Genomic DNA, 23,917 nt, shown 5'->3' with positions numbered 1-23,917 from the left:
AAAATTATTTAGCAAAGTAATTTTGATGCCAAAATTACTAAACTAGGATTTATTTGAACGAAACTACAATTTGGTATGGATTTTAATCGGTTGCATTGTTTTTGCCAGGTCCAAATTTTAATATACAACGTATATACAAGGTTTCAAGAATGTGGAGGTCTGGTCCCGGAATTAAGCAAATAAGTGATAACTAGCGAAAATTGACATCACAGCTGAAAAGAATGACCCAAAATTAGTGGGTTTCAAAAAAAATTCCAATAAGATCGGATCAAAATTGCCTGTGTTATTAAAAAAATCGAATTTTTGAACTTGATGACGTCATCAAAATTCAAAATATTTAATTTTGCTCTATTACATCGAAATTTTATCCAATTTTGATAAACTAAGTATGTAATCCTACTAAATTTAGGCCATATTGTTCAAATTTATGATCAAAAATAACCTAGCTCTATTAGATTTCAAGAATGTGGAGGTCTGGTCCCGGAATTAAGCACATAAGTGATAACTAGCGAAAAACTGACATCACAGCTGAAAAGAATGACCCAAAATTAGTGGGTTTCAAAAAAAATTCCAATAAGATCGGATCAAAATTGCCTGTGTTATTAAAAAAATCGAATTTTTGAACTTGATGACGTCATCAAAATTCAAAGTATTTAATTTTGCTCACACACGAAGCTTTCGTGAAAATTGGAGATTTTGAATGATTCTCTTTACAGGATCCTTATTTTGATTAATAATTCAAACATGGGAAAGCTTTTAATATCAAATAAATCAAAATTTTTCGAAAATTTATAACGTTTTTTATTTATAATTTAATCTTAATAAAAAAAAATTATGTACATATAAGTCAGACAAAAGAAAAATAAAAACAATAAAGCGATTTAAATAAAGATTTTCATAAACCTAAAAAAAATAAAAATTTAATGACTACTAATAATTTTACGCTAAACTTTCACTTAACAAATCAGGGTTTGGTAGCTGCGATGATTGTTCCCGTTGTAATTTTTTCGTTCGCGGTGGTTTCTCAGGTTGCACTGGCAGTGGTGCTGGTTTTTTATTAAATTTCGTATTTGATTTCAACCAATTTTTCAACGTTTGTCCATGATAATAATACAAGTATAAAATTGTAACCAAAATAAGAACACAAAATAACGTGACCAAAATAATAAGGAATGATAACCAGATACGATCCGTAAATTCCCCTTGACTTTCGTCTGTTGCCCCGGGTAATTCGTCTTCGGTACTGCTGGTTGTTGTTGTTGGGCGTGTGGGTTTGATTGTCGGTCGCATTGGGAAAATTGGTCGTCGTTTTGGTATAACTGTTGATGTATCGACTTTACCACCGATTTGAATATCGGCACAAGCACGAAATTCTTCTTGTGGTCCACAACCGACTCGTTCGGTTCCATCGTCACATTTACCCCAGTTATTACCAGCGATATATCTCCATTGAAGTACACAATGATCGCAAGAAATATTTGGTAAATGATATTTCATTTCATAAATACGATTACCATTATTTGGGTAATATCGATACGGGTGAGGAGTGACATTTTCTTGGGGTTCTGCTAATCCTAGCAAATATTTATCCAAACATTCTTGTGTTGTATTTTTAAATTCTGGACATATTCTAAACTCAAAATAACCGTTATGATTTGCGGTAACTTCAACTTTGATTATCATCGTGGCTCCAACTTCGTATCGTCTTACTAACACTCCCAACCCATAACGACCTCCATATTCATGTGCACGTGGTGCTGGTGCATCCCAAGCATCTCCACACACACCACATTGACCATTATTCCTTTGCCATTGACGTGTAAATCCACCGCAGTATAACTCATGATCGTTGTAATTTGCTGGTGTATTAAATCCGTATCGCCATGCTGACGCTCGACTTGGTGGTTCAATTAATCGGCCATGTCCGTTCACATTACCAATAATACATAGACATATTGTAATAACAATGAAATTTAATCGTATTTTTTTATAATATCCATTGTCATTTGTAGTAAATGGCATTTTCTGTAACAAGAAATAAAGTTAAATATTAGTTTTTTTTTCTTTTGAATGTCATGGTTTTGTTTTATTTTTTACTGTTAACTTAATAAGACGGTTGTTTACCGAATCAATGATTTTAAAATATTGATTGATTGAGTTAAAGATTTGTATTGTAAAGATTATTGAAATAGTTTTTAAAAATATTTGATCAAAATCAAAAGTGAACCATTATATATTAATATTTCTCAATATCGGGTTTTTCGATTGTCTTTCTTTCACGCCAAAAGGGAACAACGAATTGGCTAAATTTTTGTATTGAGAGTAACCGGAAGATTTAGAGAGTAATTACATAGGACAAAAAAGAAGGTCAAATTAGGTCATGATGTGAATTTTGATTTTAATTGATACTTAAAATTTCCTGATTTCGTTATCTCTAATTTTTCCCTAACTCGACGAAACGATGGATTGGGTAACATTTAACCTCCAACAAATTATTAAAGACCTTAAAATTAAAAAGTTTTTTTGAAAAAAGATGACTCCAGAAAATAAAACAAGCCTCCGCAATTAGGAATAATGTCTGGCGGGCTTTTCATTTCAACAAAATTTTATCGCTGTTGATAAATGGTAAGTAATCAGGTGGTCTCAATTGGAACTACTGAAAAAGCGGCTCACTTCCTGTTTTATAGTACAAATTTTTATCGCCAGTTGGCGGAATTTATGTGATTTAGTACAATTAAGTACAAGTATTGCAATCTGGTAGTCGAAAATGTAACTACTGAATTCGGGTCTTTTTCTGATTTTAATTAGTACGAATTATCATCGCCAGTTGACGAGTTGCAACTCCCAGTTACCAATAATAATTAATTTTGTAGGATAATATTCATAATAACGGAAGTTATTTGATAAGTTAAACAAGTTTAGTTATAATCAGAGTGTAAAAAAAAAGAAAACGGTTGATTAAGTCATTCAAAACCTTCTTTTTTTATATCATTTTATTAATATTTTATTAGTAATTTTATTTACATGGTCAATAATGAAAGTTATACCAATAATTATTTATTAATTTAAAATGGAATTTTTTGTTAGTAAGATTCTTTCAGATCATCAATTTCCTATAGGTATATCAAAAACATGTTTTGTTACTTTGTACTGCAGCTCTGAGCTTGCTGTTTACCCACCTCTAATTAAAGTTTCGATTTGAAATTATTTAAAAAAGGCCTTCGTTTTTACTATCCATTTTTCACTCTTCGTTTATTTTTCTAAACTTTTTTTATTACGGTACCATCACTTTCAGTTTACGAATAAATGCATTAAAATCACTTTCAGCTTACTAATGTTTTTACTAGAGAAAATGTTACTATAAAATTGATATTCTTAAGGTAGTTTACTCGTTACAGTCAAGTAAAACATCTTAAAAACATGCTCTTATATTCGTGCATTATTTGCGACAACAGTGTACAATACCAAGACATTGTATCTATACATATACTCAATACATACACACAACTACAAATTAATGGGAGTTATCTTATCCACTCATTCAACAAATCTGATAAGAATCGTTTTTATTGTAGGAACCTACCAAAACTTAGTCATAAATTAATGTTTCAATACGTTGTTTTAAAAAAAAATGATAAGAACCGTTTTCGGGATGTATAGAAAAGTATGTATTTTTTTTTAGGTACTCGGTATACCTCCAACAAATTAACTATACACATTTTGATTTTTAACGTCTCATTCCACAGGCAGTGAAAAAAATTTCCGTTTTTATTCAAAACAGAATACTTTTATTACTAGTCTAATATTTCAATTTTATTGGATTCTTCAGAAAAGTTATTTTACGAGTGAACTACCTTAAGGAAATTAATTTATTCCAATTTCCAACACGTTATATTGATTTAGAATACGAATTAGGTGGTGGTGATTTTAAAGGTTAAATTTCGTTAAAACTAAAAAGCTCGTAAACATGAATTTTTCTAAACCTTTTCAAAACTTTTCTGCACAAAAAATGATCTTCTCCAATTTAAAAAAAAACAAGCGAAAACAAACAATTGACTGAGTTAATTGTTGAAATACCCTGTATAGAAAGTTTTGAATATCTGCGCTTGCATTATTTTTTTAAAAATTAGAAGAGAAAAACATAAAAAACCAACACAGCTACCGGCCTTTTATTGGTGAAAGTGCACTCCCTTGCACACCCCCGCCTTGAAGGAAAATACACAGAAAAAGATTAAAAAGTTCATCGTCCTCTTCTACTCTTTTCCACCTTACGAAAAAATTCATGTCTCATCATTAATTAAAAGTACAGTATATACGCTCAATTCGTCAATTAAAAAACACATTTCCGCTGACTCCAGAAGTTTTTCTGTTCCTTTTTGTACCACTCCACGATTTGCATGCATACAATAAAACAGGCTACACATTTCTACCGACGCTCATACACAAACGTGGTGTGTGTACTATTTTTCTACTCGGCGGAGGTGAGAAGCTTTTCGCCCGGAGAGAAGAAAAATTTATTTTACTGTAGTTTATTCGAGTTAGTTTTCTACGACCGACGATAAAGTTGGATTGCATATTCTATACCTTTTATGTTCCATCCATAGATGGTACTAACTGTTTTAATATCAGTAATTTGGTACCAATAAGTAGATACCAAATTACAACATCTTTTTAATAATAAATGATACCTATTTAGTTAGTTGTGGTATTCGTAAAAATTTTGCAACAATCATTTAAATAATAATAAAATGTTAATACCTAATTATTACATCTCTATAAAATTGTAAAAAAAAAAAAAAACGATTACAATACTTATATATTTTTGCGCAATTTTTAAATAGATTCGTGTGTTTTTTTTTGTAGCTGTGAATAATAATTGTTGCATACAGTAGCAACAAAAAAATATAATAATAGTTAAAACGTTAATCAGTACAAATTCGAACTTATATGGATGATACAAGGGCTAATTAATTTTTAGAAAGTAATTAAAATATTTCTTGTCTATTTATATTTATTAAAAATGGCAAAACAATGTCAAAGAGTCGGAATGCATCTTGATGATGTCGACGAATAGATAAAAGCGGATTTTTGGCTAAGTTTTACCAAATTTGACTTGATATGTAAAATATAACCAGAAATTTGGAAAATGTGATCCGTATTTAGTAAAATTACATACTGAGTTTGTTAAAATTGCATGCAAATTGAGGAACCTGGATACTTTTTCCTCATGGGGCCCCCCATGAGGAATTTTATTGATTGAAACTTCAAACTACGGAAATTTTCTAGGTCAATCGAGGTAATCTTGGATCTGTAGGGATCTTTTTCGTTATAATTTGGGGGTTCCATGGAATACGAGATCCTAGGTACTTTCCCACAGTGCTCATTGAAAAAAAGGGGCCTGTGAATATTTAGTAATCAGATTCTATTGTGGATGCACACAAGTAGTCTCGTTAGAAAACATCCTACTTTGAATTCTGATGGATAATTGATCCAAATAGATATTAAGACAAGTGAACCCTACGGAACCTTTAACTCGCACTTGAAACGTATCTGAAAACACTCTCCATTAAACTACCCTTTTCTTTCGAGCCTTCTCCAAACTGAACCGATTTTGAGAATCATCGCCTGTTTGTTAGTTGTTCCGGGTACAGAACCCTAAACTTAGCACTTGAAGCATAGCTAAGAACACTCCCCATTATATTACACTATGATGCCACAGACAGGCAAACAGACACCGACAGACAGGCAGACAGACAGATAGACAGACATAGCGGTCAAACTTATAACACTTTTTTTCTTGGTTCGGGGCTTAAAAATCACTGTTAGCTATAATTATTATTTCTAGGAAGGGTTTAAACGGTTTAATATTGGGAACATGGTTTGTTATTGACAGGAAGAAAACGCTCTTAGATAATAGAATATTCGAATTTCAATCTTTCCTGGAATGATTGGGGCCTTGGATACTTTTGGCTCATGGTGCCTTTATATTATAAAATATTAGAGGTGGTCTTTTTTGAGTCGAGTCAATCAATCAGCGGAGATCTTTTATTATTATTTTCTTATTTTGTACACGAAATTTTGAAGTCTTTTGACAATAGTTTAACAATTGGGGGTCCACTTAAATGACGGGGCCCTGTGTACTTAACCACAGTACCCAATGAGAAAGAAGGGCCCGTTGATAGTTCGTACCCGAAAAAACTAATAAATTGGTGATGCTCTTCAAAATCGGTTGAGTTTGGAAAATGTTTCAATTTGATAGTGTTCTTAGAAATGTTTCTAACTTATTATATTTATTTTAATGACTTTATCAGGTATACAAAATTGATTTTTTTTTTGAAAATTGAGCTAATTTTGAGCCAGCATGTAATATATAATTAAAATTATTTTGTACAACAATATATTTGCAGATGATCTAAATATTTAACAAAAAAACAATAAAATTAATTGACAATAGTAACAATCAATACATGTAAAAAACTTTTTCCCACCGTATATACGTAATATTTAATTTAGATGAATAAATAAAAAAAATAAAAATAAATTATAAAAACAAATATACAAATATTTCCTTCATTTTTTTTTAAACAAATATAATAAATAATAATAATAATAATTCAATTGTTAGAAACAATAGCAGTATTATTGTAAAAATCTTACAATCATATAGAAAAATCTTTCACATAGTAAATATTTAAAAAATAAATAAATAAATATAGAAATAAATAAAAAAAATTGAATAAAAATTAATATTTATTTGTTTTATTCCGTAATATTATCTTATTATTTTAAACGATTATTTAATTTTATTTTTATATTAAAAAAAAAAAAATTATTATTATTTTTTTTTTCTTGAATCTGTTGTAAAGATTAATCTTTGTAGACATGCATCTTTGTAAAATGTTGCATAATTTGAATTTTTTTATCTTAAAAAATTTATGTCAAATACAAAAAAAAAGTTATTCAAATTTTTACAAAATAATGATTTAAAGAAAATGTAAAGATTTGAATTTTTCTACAAGAATATTTAATAAGATTTTATCTTTACGTTGTACGTACGTTAATCGGTTAAAATTTAGATCGATAAACGGTTTTCTTTCGTTTTATGTAACGTTCTTTTCGAATTAAATTGCAGTGATTTAATTGAATATATCACACCGTGCGTTAGTTTTATTGGAGACGATTCCATGGTAACGAAACACTACTTTAATTATAAAATTGTATCGATGCATATATAATTGTATGGGTTGCATTTATGACTTACATTGAAAATTTAATATTATTGTTTCACAAATTTAAATAAATAATTATGATAATTTACACATGAAAAATAATATTTGTGCAGTTTGATTTCTTATTTTCACAATTTTTAATGCATTAAATTTAATTAATTAGTGTTTTTCATTAATTTTAATTTGACATTTTCTATAACATTAACATGTAAAGAATTGCAAATTAGTCATAACAGTCTCCTTTAACGCCAAAATTTTTCACTGGAAGGGCTGGCATCGATTTTATTGTCCCTACCATGACTATGCACACAACGAATTTGACTAATCTTACTTCTTTCAAAATTTATGAATTAGAGATAATTTTGTTTGTTCACAAAAAAGTTTTCTTGGAAGGAAATGTCTCGTTAAAAATCAAACAAATCCGGCACAGATATGTGACATTAAATCAAAAAAAATATAATAACATTATAATTATTTCGAGAAACAAGCCTTATTAAAAAATTTTTGTTTTTTTAATAATCGTCATAAAAAACTTTCACATTGATAATATAATTTAACCAAAAATAATGTAGGCATCTATTTTACCATCATCGTATCGTGTATTATTATTTCTAGAATCTTTATTTAATTTTTATTTTTTTTAATTTTTATAATCATGTCATCAATAAAAAAAAAAATTATGAATACTGTTATTATGAATGTCAAACAATTTTTTATTTAATAATTAACTTTTACTTGAGTGAGATTATTAAAAAATATTTTACAACGAAATTTTTTAACAACAAAATTTCAAACAGCCTAATCTCTGCGAAAAATCAGCGACTTTAGAGCCGCAATAGCTCGTTTGAAAAATTTTACTTTCTAGTTTCGGAATCTATTGCTCAAAAATTTCCATTACTCCTTGCTGCTTTGCACGGAGGGTTGAAATGGTGAGAAATGTTACCCTTAATTTTTTTATGAAGCCCTAAGTTTAAAAGCGTACCAAAATTAAATAATTTTTTTTCCACAAATTCGAAAATGAGCTATAAAAAATTCCTGTATATTTGTGTATCTTTTGAAATAATCATTGCACTGATATTTTTTTCATCTCATTCGAAAACTTAAAATGACTTCTTTTAAGCCCTGGAATATTGTTTTGTAAAAAGTTATTTCACTCTCCCAATTTTCATTTTTAAAACATGTCAAAAAACATAATTTTTCATAAGAAGTTTCAAGTATGTATAATATTTGTTACTTTTTAAAGAAAGCGGAAAGTGTTAATTTTAAAATAATTCAGTAACTTGATATAATTAATTAAATGTTGATAGTCGACTTGTTTCATGATTGACGAATTTAATGTATATACTTATTGGTTATTAACTTAGAACACAATCAGAATTTATAATGATTAGTAATGGGTGATTTACTGGATTCAATAGTGCTCATACACTCACAAACTTTCTACGATTTCCAGAAAAGACTTTCAAAACTAGGTGCGATTTCAAAATAGTACAGAAATATTTATATTTAATGGTTTTTAAGGGGTCTTTGGAAAATTGATGGTTTAAAAAAAAAAAATTGCAAACTTTCTAAAAAAGAAACACTTAGGATTCAAATGTGAAAATTTTTGGGGTACGTGAGACCACGAAATAAAATTCTTCATGAAATCTGTAATTGAATCTGTATTTTTTGAAGTCAAAATATAATTTTCCTTTTATTTTTAAGCGTTACAAACTTGGGACTATACTTAGTATATCTTGATATATTTCATATATACATGGTATAAAAATGCATACAAAGGTACATTTTTGAAGATTGAAGAAGATAAATTCTATTCAATACTATATCAATCGTTGTTATAATTTATCTTCGTAATTGATGCGGTTTTTGAGATAATTTCGTCATCTGGATGTTTCTAAAAATAATAGATAACTATATCTGTGTTCAATTTACCAGAAAAACACTATAATTTTATATATGATTGTTTTTACTAAAATGTTTTTATACATATTAATTGAACCATAATCGTGATATAAACAATGAAATCGTGCTACATATTTATGCACGACCACGACTATGACATGGCGTAGTGTGTTTGCTGCGAGGAAGAATAGTTTAAACGAAACGCTTGAATATAGGTATTATTTTATTACATTCAACAGACATACTTTATACGGTTAATGTACAGTGTGTTTAAAAAGTCTTAACTCTAATGGAAATTATCACAGAATTTTGGCAAAAAATCGGAAAAATCCTATATGTTTATAATTGAAAGTATTTCTTAGAAAGATAACAAATAAAATTTCCAATTTACTTTGCTTAGTATTAAAATATTAAAAAATAAAAGTGGACTAAGCAAAGTAAATTGGAAATTTTATTTCTTATCCTAATTATGGAGTTCCAAAAATTAAAGCTCTCTACAATTAATTATTTCTTAGAAATTAATAAGAAAATTTATTTTCTGGGATAAAAAAACATTCATTAAAAATGGAAATGTCAAAATTGGATACATCTTCTTGAAATTTATTATTGAATCATAAAAAGAAAAATAATGATTCCGAATTTTTGGCTACCCTGTACATATTTAGAAATTTTTAATATGCCTACATGCTTTTCAGAATAAGCAAAATTTTGTAAAAAGAATGATTTTTTTTCTTAAAATGCAAATTTTTTAACAAATTATAAAAATTAGAAATTTTTGCTTATAAAATAATTTGGCTTTTCAAATACCAATATTTTTCTTTCCAAATTAGACTTTTTCATCGTAATTGGACTTAAATTTTGACCACTATACAATTATAGATAATTGCTCATTGATAGATAATTGCAATGGCTGAATTTTCTTTTACGAACTTCGCCCAACTTGAGACTGTTTCCAGACTTTTTGAACATCTTGTAAATAATATGGACTAGCGAACAACCGTGTGATCGGTACATACGTTAATATATGTATTTGTATAAAAATAATGTATCTATCTACACACGTATACCTTACCTAGTGTTTTAAAACTTGTTGGAGGTAATATGCATGTTAGGTCGGTCACTGGGTTAATCAAATTGACATAAATTCATTTCACAAAGATTCTTTTTGTTTTTTTATTATTCAATTTAATTTTTATGTAAAATCCAAATAATGAAATTATCTTAAAAATATTGGTTATGGAAAATTATGATAATTTTTAATAATTTAATTTCGATAATATTTTAGAAATTGAAATGGAAATTGTTTTATTTATTTTAGAAAATTTATAACAGTTATTTTGTATGATATTAATTAATAATTATCCGATCAAATTAAATAAAAAACAAGTGAAAACAAACAATTGACTGAGTTAATTGTTGAAATACCATGCATAGTCAGTATTGATTTCTTTATCACATTACACATACAAACATGTGACACATACATAACTGATAATCAAGTATAGTACATATTATAAAATTTCCGCCTAATTGGCGGGTAAACAGTGATGTTTACGAAAAAATGTTTCAAAAAAAAGTTGTTTAATTTTTGATAAGGAACGTTTTTTTACATTTAAACTTTTGTTCTATCTCTAACAGTTTACAAGATGGGTCCTACGGACCCAAGACCCAATTGACCTATGATTCTCATTTACGAACTTGACCTCACTTTTTACGTCCTGAGTATGCTGTAAAAATTTCAGCTCGATATCTTTTTTCGTTTTTGAGTTATCGTGTCCACAGACGGACGGATGGACGGACAACCGGAAATGGACTAATTAGGTGATTTAGTGAACACCCACCTATGACAAAATTTTTTTCCTAGCATCATTATTTTTAAGCGTTACAAACTTGGGACTAAACTTAATATACTATGTATGTTTCATATATACATGGCATAAAAATAGGAGTGAATTTCACGCTCAAAGCCAACGCGTCAATCGTCATCATGAAGTTGTCGTTGCGTATAGTTCTATTTTTTAGCTAGGTGGAGTCCTCCTTATTTGACGCTCAAAGCCAGCGTCAATCAAGCTCTATCATGAAATTACATTTTTGTGAATTAGAGGGAAATCAAAGCCACAAAATAAAATCATTAGCCTAAACAATGCAACCCATTGTGGCAAATTATTATTTTCTTTTATAAAATAATCTGATAATCAACTAGTTGTTCAAAGTTAGTTAATTTCAGGTGGCCAAATATCGATAATAGACAATACACTAGATAATAGTCAATAAACAGACACACACAACCCTCACAATTGGTATTTTAATTAATATAAGTAATTTTTGTATTAATAATTATTTGAAGAAAGAAAACATCACCTGATCATTTAAATGAAATGATATATATAACCCTTATGTTCACAGTTATATAACCCGAATGGTTATTAACCATACGGATTACATAGCTCACTTCATCTAAACGATCAAAAGAAGTTTACTTCTTTCTTCAAATTATTCGTGAAAAAATCGCTTATTTGTACGTTATGTTACAACATACTAATAGTGAGAGGAGTAAAAAACTTTCTATGGAGTGTATTAAGGTAATATATAAAGAAGATATCCTAATCAACATTCATGCGGATAAATAAATTTTTTACTATTTGATAAAGAATTCGGATAAATTTTTACAAATGCCTAATTTTTACAAGCTTTTATTTAGTTTCACCTGTCCCGTTGTCTGTCTGTAATCAAATCTTCCAAGTCAAATTTGATCCACTTCCCGGTTTGCGATTGAGCTGAAATTTTGCATGCACATTTATATCTATGAGTCACTCATTCCCGACTATGACTTGTAAAAGCTTGAGGCGCTTACTATCAAGAATGTATCGAAAAATAATTCGTTCCGATTCGGCGTTCCGATTCATTTTTAATTGGGCTCCTCAAGTTTTTACAAATAGTCGGGTATGAGTGACTCATAGAGAAAATTTTTAGTACAATAAAAGCTCGCCGGACTAGGTACCATAAGTGATTAATAATTAGGCTTTCGCAGTCATTTGAATAATAAATTTTTACAGCACATTAAGAGATCAATTACCTCACTTTTACCATTTTAAACATATAATTATTTATGAAATAATCCATATTTGTAGTAATTTATTACAAAAATAAAAACATCGAGTACCTATTATTTGGTTACTAATTATTTTCTTTGTCATCAATACAACCAATAAATAATGTCATTGATTTCTAAGAATTGACAAAATGAAAATTAGATATAGGTCATATATGTAATATGCAAGGTATACTAAGTTTAGTCCCAAGTTTGTAATGTCTGTGGACACGATAACTCAAAAACGAAAAAAGATAACGAGCTGAAATTTTTACAGCGTACACAGGACGTAAAAAGTGAGGTCGAGTTCGTAAATGAGCATCATATGTTTTATATTTCTACAATCGTTGTAGGTGAAATGTTATTTATTATAAAAAAATTAATTCAAATTACTAATGCATTCACCAAGTTAGTCTGATGATGTTTACTTATGTGCTATCTTTATATGTTAATTTTATATCATTATAAACAGGTTTTTTTTATATTTTTATTTATTATTAATTTATATTTAAATTTAATATTTTTATTTTTTTAATCTGCGTGTGAATTTGAATAGCTAATTAATGACCTTTAAAATCAAGTAATGTAAAATTAATTTAATGTCATTTGTGATTTTTATTTCTATATAAAGGAAAGGCCTGCAGCTTCGCTTGAATTTAATACTCAGTTTTTATAAGTTGAGGTAACAGGGCTTAAAAAATTTATATATCTTGATGTCGAATTGGCCATATTACCCATAAAAATGTAAAACTAGACTTGATACCATGACAAAATTTGAAAGAGAAATTAAAATTTATTTAAAAATGAAGAAGTTATAAGCAATCAAAGATTGTATTCAAAAGTTGCCCATCTCCTTTTAACAAAACAAAGGTTTTTATATGTAATCTCGATGGCGAATGTATGTAATTTCGTCTTTGTTTAATTAGGAATTTTAAACGTTCATATCTTACATACTAGCAAAGATTTTTAGAAACCTATTTCACTATTCTATTCAAGATCCCATATTGCATTAAACCTTTTAAAGGGCTTTCTGAAAAATGCAAAAAAGATAAAAATATTTTGTCAATTTGAATAAAATTTTTTAAGGAAATTTTCATTCAAGACTTCAAAAATCAGGTTTATTTTAACGTAGAAAGTGGTAAGTTGATGAAAAGTTGTTATGTATTAATAGAGAATGAATTTTTGACGAAATCCGATGTAGTCACACTACCTGTACCTTTCTGGATGCGCTACTATGTATAGCAGCTATGTGAGTCTTTGAAACTAAACTTTTTTTTCTTTTAAATAAAATAATATTATACTAATTATGTGTAGATTTATTTTATATTAGAAATTTAGGTGAGAAAAAGATAATTATTCAAATTTTCTGACTTTTGTTATTATTTGTACAGAATACACAGAGTGAGCGCGTTAATTTTTATAAATTATACTAATTTTATATTTTGTTTTAATTAAGGCTTTATGTATTTATAAAAAAAAAAATGTTTATCACCTATTCAGTTGTGAATCATGCAAAATTACTTCCGTAACATATTAAAATCTACACCATTTTACTAGAAATAAAGATTATCAAACCCTACCTTGTTAGAAATGATTATAAATTTTAATGAAGGTGAAAAATTGATTAATTCTTAATTAAGGTTTTTGAATTGATTAGATAGATGTTCTTTCAAAGTCAGAATTATTTTAGAAAATGAATTGAATCGCTTACAAAATTATTTACTTTTTTCACATTTTTACAAATTATTGTCTCACTAATTTAAATAAATAATTATGATAATTTATATTTGAAAAAATAATATTTGTCCAATTTGATTTCTTATTTTCACAATTTTTAATGCATTAAGTTTAATTAATTAGTGTTTTTCAATAATTTTAATTTGACATTTTCTATAACATTAACATGTAAAGAATTGCAAATTAGTTATAACAGCCTCCTTTAACGCTAAATTTCTTCACTGGAAGCGCTGGTATCGATTTTATTATCCCTACCCTGACTACTCACACAACGAATAAAATTTTTTTTAAGTTAAGGTGAAAAGGCGAAAAGAATATAATTCTATAAATTTATGAAATATAACCTTAATAGCTTTGTTCAATATTATGTAATGAATTAAAAATAGATAAATAATGGCTCTCAGGCTGCAATATGTCTGGGTTTAAAAATTCATTTAAAATTAATTACAGTTCTATTTTAATCTTGTAAAGAATATAAATTACATCATTTTAAGTATATCATGTTATAGCTAGAGCCATAAGGTACTTAAGACAGTTGTTACAACTCATTAGAAATTTTACACTAAGAGCCAAGAACTGCTAAATTTTGATCGTGGATCGTGGATATCTTATGTTAGTAGGTATATATTGATGAAGCAAGATAAGTATTTTCTACAAGAAAGTATATATATCGAAAAAGGAAGACGTTACAAATTACAATATCGTTTCGTTTTATGATGTTTGATTGATCGAAGAATTTTTTTATTCTAAACAGAAGGTAAGGTATCCAGTAAGAGAAATTTATTGAAAAAATATCGAAATGATCATTTTACGTTCTTGTGGTTTCGGTGTCCCTTCTCATGCTAAAGGTCATCCAGGTCAGAATCCATCAAAGTCATTCTGATCTTTGGTAACTTCTGATTACTGTTCATAGATGGCTTTTGACATAAAATTTGAGCATTTTTATATTAACATTTAATTAATAATAAAATTTCTATTTTCATAACTTGAAAAACGTAAGCTTCGGGAAAATATTATTAAACACAGTTTTATTACCATTCTTTCATTGTGCTTGTTATTCAATAATACATAATTTATACCGAAAGGAGCATAGTTTCTACCGGGTGCTTACGATACCTCTCGTTCTTTTTATTCAATAAAATTCTTTATTACCAATGAAAATATCAATCGAACTTTTTAATAAGATAAAATTCGTCGTCGTAATTCGTAAACCCACTTTTTGCACACCAGTAATTTTATTGGCAGGTATGGCTCTGGGTATATAATATTATTTTTATTTATAATAATACTCTAATTAAAATTTAGTAAACATTTTTTTGTTTACTTTATATAATAATTAATGGTGAAGGCAATACTCGTTTTTAAATTGCATTTCTAAATTCACAAACTGTTTTAAATAAAACACTTGAATTGTAAAACAATAGCTTCTGATATGAATTAAATATTTAAAAAAACCTTACTTTTTTAACTTATATTAATGCATTCCGTGTAACGTTTATTATTAAAGACCAACCAATATAGCCCTAAAAAATTTTACTTTAGAAATTAAAAGCAAATTGGTTTCATTTGTTTTGATTTTCGAATATTTTCAAAAGTATTTTCTAGATAATTATTTCTTTTTTCGAGAATCTTTTACAAGACCACTTCCAAGAAACTTCCTACAAGTTTTCGACTATATCTATCTTTTATATTTTTGGAGAAAATGGACAACAAAGTTTTGTCCTCTTATGGTTTACAAGATGGGTCATACGGATCTCAGACCTAATTAAGCTATGTTAATCATTTACGAACTCAAACTCACTTTTACGCCCTGAGCACGCTCTAAAAGCTCAGCTGGATATCCCTTTTCGTTTTTGAGTTATCGTGATAGCAGATGGATGGACAGGCATCCGGAAGTGTTCTAATTAGGTGATTTTATGAACACCTATACCAAAATTTTGTTCGTAACATCAATATTTTTACGCGTTACAAACATGGGTCTAAACTTAGAATACCTTAATACATTTCATATCTATAGGGTATAAAAACTAATCTTCTTGATTAATTTGAACAAGCTGCAAGGGAACGCAAAGCCTTGGAACATAAAAACCGAAAAAGAAACATTTTCCATGGGAATTTTTCCATCAAAAACAATGACATAAAATTGCGTTTTTAAGAAGAAAATTTCCTTTAAAAAATATCCGCTATTTATGTAATATTTGAGCGATTTAAAATGCATCAAAATATGTAAATTAATGCTTTGAATTAAATTATTATTTTTTAAACAATTCACATACAAAAATTTTCAAGGCTCATTACAAAATAATTTTGAAACAATAACCGTCAAACTTTCTTTTCTTTTATTTCAATTATATTCTATTTTTTAAATAGAATAAACTTAAAACAATTATTTAAGTAATCAATTCATAAATTATTACAATTAACAAATAAAATAAATAATTTTTAATTGTTTTTCAATAATTGGTTAAACAGTTTTCTATAAACACTGTTGCAGACAGATGAAAATTATATAAAAAAACCACAAAAAATCTTGACATTTAAAATTTATAAATAAATAAAAATACTGAATTTCTATTTACGTATTTAATTATTTTATTTATTTTTCTATTCTAAAGGTCATTGTTCGAAAAGATATTAAATATTAAAACTAATGTGCGCGGAGGAGTTATAAAATAGAAAAATAGGTGTTTAGATCATCTCCTTATAAAAACAACTTCGTATTTATATTAATAATTATTATTATGAGATAATTTATGAAATTAAGATTAAGAAAAACACTTGTTACTGCGTGTTATTTGTATACTTTTACATAGTCAAAGGTTTTTCATTATAGAACTGGTCGAAAATTAAAAAAAAATTTGTGAATAAGAAATGATACATTTTTATACCATGTATGTATGTAATATACAAGGTATACTAAGTTTAGTACCCAGTTTGTAACGCTTCAAAAATATTGATACTATGAACAAAATTTTGAAATCATCTCATTAGTACATTTCCGGTTGTCTGTCTGTCCGTCTGTCATCACGATTACTCAAAAACGAAAAGAGAAATCAATCTGAAATTTTTATAGCGTGCTTAGTACGTAAAAAGTGAGGTCAAGTTTGTAAATGAGCAATATAGGTCAATTGGCTCTTGTAAACCGTTAAAGATAGAACAAAAGTTTAAATGTAAAAAATGTTCCTTATAAAAAAATAAACGAATTTTGTTTGAAACATTTTTTCGTAAACATCGCTGTTAATCCGTGAGAGCGCAAATTATGCGCAAATTGTATAGTATGTATGTTATGGCTATATCAGTTATTTGTGTGTAATGTGACAGAGTTACCAAAACTGTCTATACATGGTATTTCAACAATTAACTCAGTCAATTGTTTGTTTTCACTTATTTTATAATAATTTTAGTCCAAAATTAAAAACACGAAAGTCTGATGTAATTTAAAAAATACAATTGTTTTAATATAATTGTTAAAAATTATTAATAATTTTAATTTAAATATTTATTTAATTAATTATATTTTTTCAAAGTCAATGTCTATACAATCGCAGCACACAAAAAAGTTGTTATTTTTAAATCAAACTGAGGGAAGTGGTTTTTTTGAAGGTTAAAATTGATTTTTAAATGTTAATTTTTTTATTTTGGTGAATGGAAAATGATAAATTAATAAGAATCTATTAATAAGAAATTAAATCAATTTTAGGAAATATGATAGTTCAATTATTTGTTTAAAAATTTGTAATATCTGATTAATTATTAGATTTTATTTGTGTATAATTAGTTGCTTAATTTAACCATTCTTTTGCCATTTGCTTTGGATTTTTAGATTAGCAATAAAAAAATATTTTTGTGATAAGAAATCGAAAATTTTTATACAAAATAAAATATTGTTGGAATGTCAGTCAACCATTAGTTAATTTTGTAGGCCGCTTTTGAAAGTTGAAATTTTTGCAATTCTATGATCTGAATATTTAAAATTGATATTAAGTTTCAGATTATTCAAATATATTTCATTTTTCAAATAAACTCATTTTCCAGAAAAAATAGTCTAATGGCCTCAAATTGCATGATTTTGGGTAAAGCCAGTGATAATGAAAAAATACAAAAAGAATTTCGAATTTAAAGGCTATTTTTCTTATAAAAATGGCGTAGAACTCTTCACATTCCTTAAAGATTTTGATTTGCCCTTTTAAAAACCTAGCGTGTTTTATTTTCGATATAAAAATTCAATAATCGATGATCCACTCTAAATTAGCGTTAAGGTATTCGGTTAACCATAATTTAAAATATATTCTCTTCTTGATTTGATATGTCTGGGAGACATCAAGAACTATCAAGATATTTTTGTGGTGAATAATTTCTTTAACAATAAGTGGTGTTAGTTAGAACTAAGTTGACTCATTTGACTTAGTCATAATTTTTTTCATATAAGTAAACTTAACTTTTTAAAGTATTAATTGTTCATTGTCTTCTTCGTTATCCTGACTAATTTTTTAGGAATATTTTATAAATGAGTTTTTATAATTAGACCACACCCGTGAACTTTGTTTTATGTGAAATTCGCGCTCCAATTTTATCTTTGGATTGAAATTACGGTAATATTAGGTGGCCTTGATGGTATTTTGATACCTTTTCCTTTTATCCGTCTTTGTGAAAAATTCATATCGATTCTCTGAACGCTTTAGGAGAAATTAACAATCAATGTTAGTTTTTTTTACCAAAAAAGAGCACATTTCTCATAAACCGTACACAGAATTGATATGAAAGCCTTTTCACAAAAGGCCTATACGAGATTGATTTATTGATAAAGGTAAGGTTAGGTTAGAGTGGCTGTCCTGCGGTGGGACGCACTTAGACCATAGGGTCCGTTGTGATACCGAAAAAGGGTTTGCCTACTACCCCGGCCACTACTCCATGAACCATTTGGAGCTGTTTAAGAACAGCAGGAGAGCTTTGACGTCGACGGACTCCAGGTCAGTGAGGTCGTCAAAAAGAGGCTGTCTCAAGTAAGTCCATCTTCTCATGACAAGAGCTGGGCAGTGACAGAGAAGATTGTCTTCTCGTCCTCACCACTTTGACAGCTCCTTCAGTAGTCGTGATACACTGATAGGCCCAGGCGTTCAGCATTTATTGATAAAAAAATTTTAAATTTTTGTTATCGTTTTCATTTCAACTCTTTAAGGTATTTCGATACCGTAAATTAAAAATGATACCAAAGACTTGAAATTTTATTTATCAATTAATCATTTTTGAACACATCGTCTCAAAGCTGTCAATAATTTTGGGTCAAGAACTATTTTCACATTAATCTACATTTTACTCTAATTTGCATTGTGAAAAACTCCCAAAAAAACACTCTATTGTTTATTTAAACAATATAATATAAGAAACCACTAAAAAATATTTGCAACAATTTTTATTTTTGTTCATAAATGACATTTAAATAATATTTAAATAGTAATAATTATGATTTATTATTCATTATTATAAAATAACCCAAATTAATTTGAAAATGCTTCTACCTTTTAATCTATTAGGTACAATTAAATTACTTTAAAAAAAAAGTATTATTGTTAGTGGAGTAATTAGAGTATTAATGAATTAAAATGGAGCTATTATTTAAAAAAGATCAAAAATAAATAAATAAATTATTATATTAATGATTTGTTTAAAAAAAATGAACTTATGTAATATTTGTAATATAATTTGTTTAACAAAATAAAGAAATTGATCAAGCATGAAGTCAAATTATCGTAGTAATAATTCGATTCGTTTTTTTATTTTTTTGTTTCTTTTAGAGAGCGAGCAATGTTTTCGATCGTTAATTTGAAATTCGCTAAATTTTTGATATTTTATTCTTTATTGCACTTGGGATAAAGTTTCTAAATATCGAAAATTGAGATTTTTGTTTAATTATTTCGCTTTCGATATTTCGAAAACTTTAAAATGATTTTAAAATCAGCTGCAGGTCTTTTCGGGAAACTTATATTCGGGAAGAAATCAATCAAAATTTAAGTTAGTGTTTCCAATTTCCTTTACGTTTCCACGTGTTTCGATTTTGTGATTATTAATCAATGAGGTTGCGATATAAATTAAATAAAGTTTCTAAATCTTTAGTAAAATTTTTTAAAGTTTTTCATTTCTTTTTTTATAATTTCTATATTTTTATATTTTTATATTTTTTGGTACTGTATTCATTATTACTTTTATTTTAAAGCATGCAATTCATGTTTCCATTTATTTTTTTTCTTTTGTATTTTAAATATATTTAGTATGTGATATTCACACACTATATTTAACGTTTCAACAAATATTGATGTTGAGTAAATTGTTAACTTCTGAAGCGTAAATTTTAATTGTTTTATTTAATATTATATTCTTTTATTTTTTTTATTTATATTTATATTTATTTATTTCTTATTTTTATATATATTGTTGTTTAAGTATATTTATGTTTGTTATAATTGTTGATTGTTTAAAATTATCGATCAAGGCAATTTTTACATAATTTTTTTATTATGAATATTATGATTTTATTGCAAATCTGTATGACAATTTATTTATTTTTTTATTTCATGGTAACAATAAATAAATTAATAAAACATTTGTTTGTACATTTATTATTCAAGACAAATTATGAAAAATTTCTGCATACTTTTTTTCCCTGCTCTTCCACCGTTGCCAATGTTATTCTTGGGTCAAAAGTTAGAGAGTTCGTTAGTTTATGATATATCGATTCCCTGCGATTTGAGAAAACCCTCTCTAAATATTTATACCTTTTGCTTTTGTCTCTTGGATATTTGCCAATTTTTGTTTGTATGTAAATAACACAGAACCTAAATGAAATATTACAATAAAGCCTTTGGCTAGAATTTCGTGGTACCGGTAAATTATTGCAGTTTCTCAACAAATTGATGAAGAAATTCTTGAATTTTGTGGAACATGTACTTACAACATAATTGTTGTGTATAGGTATTTCAGATACCCACTGTGTATCCGGGATATTCGATTATCTTATAAAAATTAATCAGAGTGATTGTATTGTAAAGATTATAAGATTTTTTCTCTTATTTTATATAAATCGGAGCGGAAATGAAATCAGTTCATGTTTATGTAAATTTATTTTAATCCATCCTTGAATAATTGAATTTTTTTAAATAATTAAAAAACAAATAGTTGTAATCTTATTAAATCTATGCATAATACACGAAAATCTGATTGATTTTGCCATTAAACAACGAATTTCTGACGGCGATATAGCTTAAAAATAACTCCTCCAAAAATCCTGTTGTTATATACTGAGCCTGTGAAAATTTATGATTAACCAATTCATCAAAAAATATAGAAGAAATATAAACATGTCTTGTAAAAATATCAGATTTTTTAATTTAATAATTTTTATCAAGATATAAACATTAAGTGTAGGAGGTAACATTGTAAGTTAGTCTTACATTCCATTTAAATCACCGCATAACTTATTTAAATGAGGGTTGTCACTTTAGAGCAAGTAAAATTTGCTGAGCGTTTTTTTCTGGATTTGCACTTAACAACCAATTTACTTCATAACCAGATTTAAATTTTGCTAAATGGTTCTTATTGTTTGGAGGCATTATTGAACTCTAAAAAATATTTTCTTCTATCTTTCATAAATGATACTCATATTTTCTTGAGATGTTATCGGGATGGTGGAAGTTTTTCCTATTTCTTCATCTACTAAGACTATTATAAAGTCTCTATTTACTCTTTCATAGACCCGCATAGACTTGCTAGGACAGTAGAGGAAAGAAATGACGTACATTCCTCCTATACAGTTGCAGCTCAAAAAGAGTCAAATGGAACTCGTAAAAGGTCTTTCGTTAGTAAGGTTTTACTATTCCATACAGTAAAAAGAAGATCTCTGAAGCAGACTCAATGTCGAGTACATCGAGGGATAAGATTATTACGCTGATATTTAATGAATGTAAAAGTATGCTCGCCGGTTTTTGCATACTCTACACAAGCTAGTCATCATAGGTATATCTAGATACTTGAATCTATTTGAATTTAGATGAAGTGACTTTAGATAACAATGTCATTCCACTTTTTCAAAGAATAGTTCAAATAATTTACATAAGTAATAAAATGAATTTGTATCATGAGAAAATGATTTTGGAATTGTCTCATAAAGTTATCTTAAACCCTAAATGAGAATGATGGTAAACGATGTTTTCCTAAGCAAAAAGTGTTTTTTAATTGATAAAAAGTAAACTTTCTTTTGATAAACATACCTAGTGGAATTAATTGTGTTTTTTTCAAATGTGTAGGTAGGTTAACTTTAAGATTTGCAAAAATGTTTGTGTGTACTAAATTTCATATTTCTAGGTCAAAAGGTTATCAAGATATGAGGCTATGATGAAAGTATAGTAGCAAAATGCCTCATAGACCAGGCTGTGGAATCAATCGATATTTAGGAAAAAATAAACCCGGAAAAAAAAGACCGAAAAAAATGTCTGTAATAGTATCCCACTCAACCAATTTCTCGATAATTCTCCAACTCTGTAATTACAACAGTACTTCGGGTCTGTAAAATTTTCGGTCTATTTTTTCCGATTACCAAAAATTGAGAATATTTTTTTATACAGAATACTTTTTAGTGGCAAACTTTTGACAGTGATCATTTCTATACAAAAGCCATATATTAAATGTTCAGGAAATTGGAATTCTCGCAAAAATGCGCCTTTGTGAAACGCTAAAAGTGTAAAACAATGCTAACCATTTATTAATCAAATCTTTAATTTGCTAGACACTCGTAGCTCTTTGCAATAAGGAAATTAGTTTTTACTTTTTTGGCTTCATTTACACAAAAAAATCACGCAAATTTGAGCTTGCGTGTTTAGCAAATGAGCAAATGTTAACCGAACATTAAAAAAACTTTCTTTTAAAAATTTTGTAAATAGTCCGTTAAAATTAACGCTAGAAGCATAAACAAATATATTTTTTATAATAGTTTCCTTTAATTTCCATGCGCTTCCACCATATCTAGCCACATATAATTAGAATAGGATAAAAACCGACTTAGTAGATTTGTTTACAAGTGTGAAAACTCTTTGCAAGTTTTATGGCACTAGTAAAAATAAAAAAAAGTTTAACATGTACAAAAATTTAATACTTTTATAATATACTTCCGGTATTTTAAAAAGCAAACCATACGCGCGCTATTTAAAATAAATAATAATAAAATACAACAACACAAACTTACTTATAAAAATAATATCCAAAAAAACTGGTTTCTTAAAAAGTTTTATTACAATCTCCAAACAAAATAAAAACACTTCAATTTGCAAAAAAAAGGAACCAAATTAAAGTCACATATCACTTAAAAATAATTTTTACACTTTTAAATTTTCTTACAATAATCAAAGCACACGATTTGTTTTGTTGTCAAAGAAATACTTCGTATAAACAAATATAAATAAACAAAAAACCCGACTTCTTCTATTGCTATAAAACACAAGGCTGTACAACAAACCCAGTTCAACCAGTTAGTTGTCAGTTCAACCACTGAACTGTGTAACACCAACTTCTCTTAATTGAAGTCAGCGGCCTACATTTAATATTTTATTAATAAAAAATTATTATATGAAGTGAATCCGTTAGTATTGGATGGATTGTACGGCAGTTGAAGAAGGGGACTTAAGTAGGAATTGTTTTTACTTATACAGTGGATCGTCAGCTAACAATATTTAAAATTTTAACATATGTTGACATCATTGTTGGATATTGTAAAAAAATTCACTTCCAGCGGGAATCGAACCCACAACTTCTCGTTTCCCAAGCTAGCGCTCTACCCACTGGCCTGATATATGGTGTATCATAACTGCCTAAAGTGCATACATTTCGTTTGATGTCAAGTGTATTTATAACTTTGTTTTTCAAAGTTTTTCCATCCGTTGTTAAGTAAATTCCTACAAGGCTATACCTT

General features: G+C 27.6%; 1 protein-coding gene across 1 annotated transcript; it reads right to left on the bottom strand.

Moving 5' to 3' along the window:
• Nucleotides 1-882: 882 nt before the first annotated feature.
• Nucleotides 883-23,210, bottom strand: LOC123300253. Its single transcript, XM_044882791.1, has 2 exons — nt 23,195-23,210; nt 883-2,025 (listed from the first exon to the last, which is right to left on the bottom strand). The coding sequence occupies exon 2, from the start codon at nt 2,020-2,022 to the stop codon at nt 940-942; it is 1,083 nt and encodes a 360-aa protein (XP_044738726.1). The 5' UTR covers nt 2,023-2,025; nt 23,195-23,210; the 3' UTR covers nt 883-939.
• Nucleotides 23,211-23,917: the final 707 nt, after the last annotated feature.

The sequence above is a fragment of the Chrysoperla carnea genome, chromosome 5 (genome assembly GCF_905475395.1).
Source record: "Chrysoperla carnea chromosome 5, inChrCarn1.1, whole genome shotgun sequence".
Taxonomy (NCBI): domain Eukaryota; kingdom Metazoa; phylum Arthropoda; class Insecta; order Neuroptera; family Chrysopidae; genus Chrysoperla; species Chrysoperla carnea.
Note: the sequence above shows the minus strand (reverse complement) of the source record. Positions and strands in the feature narration are given on the sequence as shown.

Excerpts from the sequence above, each read along its gene's own strand:
- LOC123300253 (XM_044882791.1), bottom strand. The coding sequence starts at position 2,022 with ATGCCATTTACTACAAATGACAATGGATATTATAAAAAAATACGATTA.